At 45.9% G+C, this 8,085-nt stretch overlaps 1 protein-coding gene across 1 annotated transcript; it reads right to left on the reverse strand.

Moving 5' to 3' along the window:
• Positions 1-511: 511 nt before the first annotated feature.
• On the reverse strand, positions 512-7,713 carry LOC144934350 (uncharacterized). The gene is made up of 4 exons (XM_078860034.1): positions 7,604-7,713; positions 5,216-5,257; positions 3,525-3,686; positions 512-3,031 (listed from the first exon to the last, which is right to left on the reverse strand). Exons 1-4 carry the CDS (start codon positions 7,656-7,658, stop codon positions 2,943-2,945), a joined length of 348 nt encoding a protein of 115 aa, XP_078716160.1. The 5' UTR covers positions 7,659-7,713; the 3' UTR covers positions 512-2,942.
• Between the last annotated feature and the right edge of the window lie 372 nt (positions 7,714-8,085).

Raw genomic sequence — 8,085 nt, forward strand, 5'->3', positions numbered from 1 at the left:
CACCGATATTCGAGCAAACAACACTTAACAGACACGATCGGGTATTAATTCCCACCAGGGGCGGTTTCTTCATTAGGGCGATTGGGCGACGCACCACCAATGTGTGAAAGGGACTTTTTCAATCACATTAACAATCTTATTCAACCACAGAGCTATGCTAGCCGTTACTGTGCCTCTGGATATAGTCCAATCAGCGTCATGTCTGGAGTACCGCCTCTTTTTGGGCGATTTCACTCCGGCTGAGAATCGCCGAGAGTGGTCCCATAGACTTACATTCAAAGATGATTTTTTTCGAAAGGCGGGCGCTGCAATGCATTCTCTATGGCTTCCGGGAGGGCTCGCACTAACGTGCTTACGTCATCATACGTCAGCACGTTTCAGTCAACAATTTTATTTGTCGCCACCTAGTGGAATTTCGATTTAAAGCTTTCGTGACAGCAGGAATTCATCTTCTTGGTTCTTTCGGTAAAGTCACGTAGAAGGGAAGAAATACAATAATAAAAATAAAACATAATAAAATAATTCTCACGACGTTTCGGCCACAACTAAAGTACCCGTCCTCAGGTGAAAACCAGGTCTGTCGAGGCGACAGCGTCTGAATGAAACAGCACACGTGCTTGGAGCATGTATATAAGCTGGGTTGGAAGGGGGGAAGAAAGGGGGAGCCTGAACAAAAAAATATGAAATATCAAGAGGAATTTAGCATATTTATGGGAAATGCAGGTATGTGACTAGTACTGCATATGCCCGTGCATTATGCAGGATTAGCAGCATCAAAGGGAGGGGATAAGGGTAGCATTAATGAAGGGAAGGAGTGTTAATAGTATGTAGCTGCAGTAACTAAAACCACCACGTAAACAACTAAAGTATAAACTACATATTATCATCAGTATACTAAATATACTCTACAATACGTTGAGTTACTAACAGTAAGTAATACATTACAATTCTACGTCGTAAAAAAAATATATATAATATGCTTGCATCTAAACTTTATTCTCTTACATCACACGAGTCTACACCCTACTATATACTGCCATAGACAAACCCAACATTAAATTATATACTGTATTGCACACCAAAGAAAGGTTCTCCTTTTCCGACCACCTTGTAAGTGCCACGCTGCTACAAGGAGAGATGTTTCAACAGCATGGCCATACATTCCCTGTTGAGGCTCTGAACATCACTGTCAGGGCATACCCTATGTTAAATAAGGCGAAGCTAAAGACTGAACTGTCTGTCATTTATGAGAGTCCAGAATTCAAGGGCTGCTGTGGTGCACTAGCGCTGTACCAGGTTTTGCTGAAGTACAACCTCCAGGATACTTTTTCAGAGACTGTTGCTCTGTTGAACATCCTCATAACCACTCCCATGACAACTGCTGAAGCTGAGAGGTGTTTCTCAACCTTAAAGAGAATCAAGACATTCCTGAGAAATGTAATGGGACAGGAACGTCTGAATGCAATGGCTATGCTTTCCATGGAGAGGGAACTAGTCAGGAACATGCCTGCTTTCAATGAGAGAGTAATTGATCACTTTGCTACTTTGAAAGAGAGAAGAGCAAAATTTCAGTATAAGTAAGCAGTGTATTAAGCGAGTAATGTGATGTAAGTAGTGTAATAATAGTGAGTATAGAAACAAACAAGGAGATGTATTGTAAGAGTCACTTTATTTTTCATTAATATTAAAGTAGTGAAGTTGCCTTTACATGCTTAAGCTGTTAATTTATCCATTGCATGGGTGGACCTTATCCTTATCAATCATCGCCCCCCCTGGGAGATTTGGCAGGAGCCGCCACTGATTCCCACCCTTCTGGCTGTTACGTCCGTTATCTACGTGATGACTCCCCTAACTCTGCCCTCTATCTCCGCTGACTCTCCGCTCTCTCACACTTCCCCCCTCAAAAAACTTCTCCTTGTATCGGCGTTCTTCATCGCAAGGCCCGGGGGCCACTGGCGGCTCCTGACGCGCGGCACCCCGACAAGACACAACAGATGTGAAGACACCCTTCATCATCATCGTGCTGCTGTCAAACTCCCGATGGTTTCAAATGTGTGGCGGACCTCACACTGCTGCTGATGTCTTATCGGCGAAAGTGGCCCCTCCCCCTTCTGAAATTGAGTGAAGAACGCTGCCCTATATCCTCTGCACAGGCTCCACTCTCCTGCCCGAGCATCCTCTCCCGTTCTCCCAGCTGCCCTCACGTTCACCCCTTGCTTAGCACCTGCCCCTGCACTGCCCGATGTCCCTTCCCCCACGCAGCGCACACCTTCAATGGTCCCAACGTCTGAGATAACAGTCACAACAGGATATGGGTGATACAAGTATTGGGGGGGGGGGGTTACATGCAGATCATTAAAACATTTTATTTTTAATCACAATTTAAACAGCTGGCCGCCCAAGACAGCACCAGCTTGTCACACCTTCACCGATTTTCTCAGAATACCCGCTAAATTATCTATGTATTTTTTTACTAAGGCGATCCAGCACTTTGTTTAGGGTAGTGAGGTGGTAACAAGTCGCTTTGTTATAATAATAATAATAAAATTCAGGGTGGCGTGTGGGGATGGGACACGACGACCCCTCGCCCGTGGCCGGGACGAGGGTCCCGTGTGTCTGAGGTGCTGGGCAGAATCACTGCCCACACAAGCAAGTCTCATGCCAGCAGAACTTGTTTTTTATCTAAACACTCGCGACGTGTAACTTGTTAACGCTATGCTGCAGCCCCAACTCCAAGCTCTCATCGAGAGCACGGCCGTCGTTTGATAAACCCCACACGACGACTCGCCCTCGCGGATCCTTCCACACGTTACCCCCCTCCTCAGGCCAGACGTAGGATCAATTGCAGGCCATTACACATTTACAGAATGATTGTTGAACTGTGACAAGTCAATACATTTCTATTGCTAAAGACATCATTTGGTTCTGCTCTCGCTCGAGGGTTATATGATGAGAGCGTAAATGGAAAGGCCCGCTACCGCCCCGAGTCCACCAGTTGCTGCAGTTCCCAGTACTCCAAGTCCAATGACGCCTGCAGAAGGAAACACAAACACATCAGTGACGCGGTGCATGCCATCGCATTTTCTTGAAGTGACTTTGCCTTTCAAAACACAGCATGAATCATACGCTTAGCCATATGTGATGGTAAACGCATGGCAAATAGGTTCGGAAACGAATGTCCTGATTGGGTAGATGGAAGCCTGTCTGTGTATTGAAACCCATGCAGAACAGGCGGAGAACAGACAAACTCCACACAAAAAGGCACCCGAGTCAGGCATCGAGCCCAGGTCCTTGTTGTTGTGAAGGTACACGTGTTACCACTGCGCCAGCCTGCTCCCTAAGTACCGATATATATATGTACTAGAACCATTTCTCCCAATTAACGAGCAGCTAGAACCAGCGTGCCAAAGGGGTTCCAAACGGCATGCTGGAAGACCCCGAGCGATGCAATGGTGCAGCACACGTTGGTCTCATCTCGAGCCAAACCCACGACGGCAGTGTTTATAGAGGGCGCGTGAACGTACCGATGGACTGCAGAATAGCCACCGTGCTGCCGGCCGCTACCCCCCCACCTGCAGCAGTTGCAGCCGCGGACATCATCGACGCTGCGTAGGTGCCCGCTGCTATCCCTCCAGAGGTGAATCCCGCAGTCGAAACCGCGGTGGTGACTCCGGTGACTGCAGTCGCTGCGTACCACGCACACACATCACACAGTACGTTCAACACGTAGGCTTTCGCCACTAATGTTATTCGTAAAAAACGTTTTTCGTTTTTACTAATTGGCTGCGTCTGGTGGTGGCGGGTTTAACGACATTTATATTTACGCAATCTAACCCAAAACACCTCGATTATGGATATTACAGTAATGTCATGCACTTGCAGTATAAAGCTTTCCTTGCACCGATTCCAATTCATGTGTCAGGGTGACAATACAGGCTCAATTACATTATATTAGAACATTTTTAAAGTTGGAAGAGAAAAACAACAGTTTTGCCATTTGTTCACAAAGTAATTGTGGATTAGATTAATTGTTACGATTTGGGGGTCACAGTTCTGGTCAATAATTGTGTTTTAATCTTGGTGAATACACAATATTGACCTCAATTATTTGCTTTATTCAAAGTTCCGTGTATAAAAATGCAAGTGACTATTGTCACTTGGGATTGCCACCTGCCCTGCATTTCCCCATGATTAGGACATTATAAGACCTGGTTTTAAACAGTTGCATTCTAATACACCACTCAAGACTACGCATTTGCATGCAGTTATTTTATTGGGAGATGTCTTCTTCCCATGATCTGTCCCAGTTCTGTGTAGCTCAGAGGTGGACAACCTTGGTTTAACTCAAAACACATTCCTACGGAGGGAGCTGGTAGGAACGTTGGGTTGCTCGGTCAATGGCCAGGGTCAACGGCAGCGTGGTGTATTCCGCAAATATGCCCAACTGTGAGGTCGGGCACAAGCCGGCGTGAGTAGGTTAAACGTTGAGTTTTATAAGGGCACCACGGGGTGACCAGCCCCTCCCCACCCAGCCCCACCCCTCCAACCCCCCACCCAGCCCCACCCTCCCCACCTAGCCCCTACCCCACCCTCCCCTCTCCACCCAGCCCCACCCCTCCCATTTTTTTGATGCACGACGGACGGACGCAATAATCCCCTGTGGGCTGGTGGAACCAGGAGGTTCCTACCAATAACAGTTGCATACTCAGTAATTACTGTACAGTATATACCATGCATTAGATTTATAGGTTTTAGGTTGTTGTGAATATCGATTGGTACTTTCTTTCTGTTTCGTGGGAAACCCCCTTTTCTGATATAATGACAAGTCAACCCGTTCACCCGACTTAACACCATCATATGTTCATCTCTGGGGTTACAAAAAAGTAAAGTCTACATCCACTAGCAAACCAAGGATACCTTGAAGAACTTAAACATCGTGTTGTTGGTGATGTGTCATCATCCATCCCTACAGCTGTGTTGGAAAACTTTTCTCAGAGTATGAACCGCGAATTAGATTGAGCATCGTGAAAGATTGATTCGAGTGAATGATGGACGACATGTAGAAGTTTATTCATAATTCGAGAATATATACTAAATACCATTAAAATGTTAAATATATTTACAATTATAAATCAATGCTATGTATTCACGTGAAATGTATGTCAGTATCTAAAATACAAATAAAAGTAATCAACGTTATTTTTGGTCGACTCACCTGCGCCTGTCGCAGCAGCAATCATTCCTAATATGATCCCGGCTGTGAACAATGGGAATTATAAATGTTACAAGAGCAACCAACACAAATGCGAAGCAAATTTATTATTTTCATGTTGGTATAAAGAGCGCTGCGCGAACTCTATTACAGAGGCGACGGAGTGTGTCCCCAGCGCGTGGCATTGAATGGGTGTCGCTCATCGCTCTTGGATGTCCTGAGGCAATGAGCAGCAGTTCATATTTCTATGGCAGGAACCAGTTTAACCAGACAAACACCGTATATAGCACACTATGGACTCTATCTGTATATGTGCACGACTGTATTAGGTTTCGTCAAGGAATACACAACGTTCAAGATGATTATTTCTGACCAGTTCAGACAAAGTGGCTGCAGCCCATCCGCTGGCTTAACAGCGCTGCTGCCTTCAAATTATGAGGCTGAAATATTCCGCTTGCGAATTCCCCAAAAGTAATTATCATATTATTGGTTCTTTCGGTAAAGTCACGGAGAAGGGAAATAATAAAATAATACATATTCCCACGACGTTTCGTGAGACTTTAATAGATTTTTATTATTTAATTGTTTCCCTTCTACGTGACTTTACCGAAATAACCAATAATATGAATCCCTGCAGTCACGAAAACTTTAAATCAGTAATTGTCATGTTTGCGAAAATGTCCCGCTCTATATCTCGCACAAGGTTGGTCAGACGAAAAAAAACAACATTGTGTCTCTTGGCGAGGACATTCCTGCGAAATTGTCGCCTTCCCCAATTATAACTTCTAAATGTAACGTCCGAAAATAAGGTCGAATACAACGCAACGGGAGTCTTTGTTGGTAGAATCGTCCGCAAAATGGGTTGACCGTTGTTTTATATTCAAATCGGTTGCTCCTGTTCTTGCGTATTCGTGTGTATGGCTGTTTGTCAATGTCAAGGTCTGCTAGCCACGAGAGAGCTTCAGGGGAAGAGTTTGCGGAGTTTGTCCAATTCCTCCGTTGAAGGAGAGCAGATAATGGTTTACTATATGGCCCTCCATATGTTGGCTTACATGGCCACAATCGCACTGTGGCTTGCCTTTAATTTTTAATTCATGAAGGTTTGTGCATTGGCCTGTTGATGTTTTAATGCTGTTGATGGGACACCAGCGGCTTCAAGCAAGGAATGTCAAAGGCTTTTGGACATTTCAGATACCACGATTGATCCAGTGAGTGGGGAATGGAGATAATATTTGGGCGCAGGCCCGGGCGTACAGAAATAATAATTCAACTTGCAATGCACACAACATGTACTCACTCTCCAAGCGAGAACTTAGAGGCGCGAGGAAGAACCAGAGACAAGCAGACATGCAGCAGCCACATGGTGAGCCGGTGCCAACAATTGCTCAAGCTCTGCAGCCCTCTATACATTAAGGTGGTATCAGCCGAATAATGAGTGTTTACATGCGGGGGGGGGACCAAATCGCCTGGGGGTAAGATACACGTGCGAGGGAAAACACTATCCCGTACACATAGAAGTGGTGGAGTCCACATTTTTAATGGCCGCCTTCTCGTGGCAAGCCAGGGCGTTACGTCCTCGACGTCCACAGGAAGGGGCTTTCACAATCTTCGTGTGATCTGGCTTCCACAGTGCTGGATTGTGGGCGTGCATAGCCACCACCGTCCGGCTAATGCACGCCAAGGCTGCATTAAACAATTTCTAAAGTCTCTATTGTTTCATGCAGCGCATAAACATTGAAAATGTCATGTCAAAATGATAGTTGCATACAGTTACATATCCTGCGCATAGGTACATATACGCCTAACAACACACCGGTTAGTGCTGTACTAGTGACGAATTGGCACGTTCTGTTTATGTGACAACCTTTACGTGTTGGTTGTGTCGGGTGGTGGCGGGTTTTAACGAAACATTTATATATTTACACGATCTAACCCAAAAACCTCTATTATGGATGATATTGGTCGCGAAATCCTGCGTGTTAAATTGACTCTGACACTTAAGCGGTTGTGCTTTCGCTAAGTTGTCCCCACCTGAAGAAGGACGCTTGTGTTACGCTCGAAACGTCGTGATTTAATTATTTTTTTATTTTTTACCCACGTGACTTTACCGAAAAAACCAAAGAGTATGAATCCTGGCAGTCACGAAAACTTCAAATCTCGAATGTTACTTCGCAACATTTACAAACACATGTTCTATTCAACACAACTACAGTATGGCCAAATAGCCATCACGATGGACAGGATGGGGACGCTTCCATCCAGCAGTGCATTGGTAACAACAAGGCTGTTAGGTAGTATTACTGCTAATGGGATTTATCACCCGGCATACACTGAATCTATAAACTATAAACGAAGGCTACAAAGCTGATGTGGTGTGTGCAGTCGCCTCACCGTAACTGCTCGAGATGAATGCGAAGAGAAAAACAGTTGTAAGAAGGCGGTGCATTGTAGCTCGTTGCGTTCTCCGCTTGTATGACGAAGATGCTCCACGCTATCGTCAAGCGTCCTATATATACTCACACACGCGCACGCCCCGCGCGGCGTCAGTAACGAACTGCCGCGACGTTTCTCTGAAGCGCCACGCCAATGGTGAGAAGCGCACGAGACGCACGAGACGACGTTGTTTCTCGGAATACGGCGACGTCACACTCGAAGGGGTGGGGAGACAAATCACAGAGATCCCCCAATATGGCCTTGAACGCGCTTTGGTTGTTGCTGGAGCAAGTGCTGTTAGCGAGCACCTATGAAGGCGGGCACGGCGCACGAGAGGGTGGGTGGCCAGCACCACGCCCGGCCGGCTTTGTCTCCCCAGTGACGATGTTTACACACACCGCACCAGGTACTCGTTTAAGGCTCAGTCGACCTAGGGGAGT

The sequence above is a fragment of the Lampetra fluviatilis genome, chromosome 10 (assembly GCF_964198595.1).
Source record: "Lampetra fluviatilis chromosome 10, kcLamFluv1.1, whole genome shotgun sequence".
Taxonomy (NCBI): domain Eukaryota; kingdom Metazoa; phylum Chordata; class Hyperoartia; order Petromyzontiformes; family Petromyzontidae; genus Lampetra; species Lampetra fluviatilis.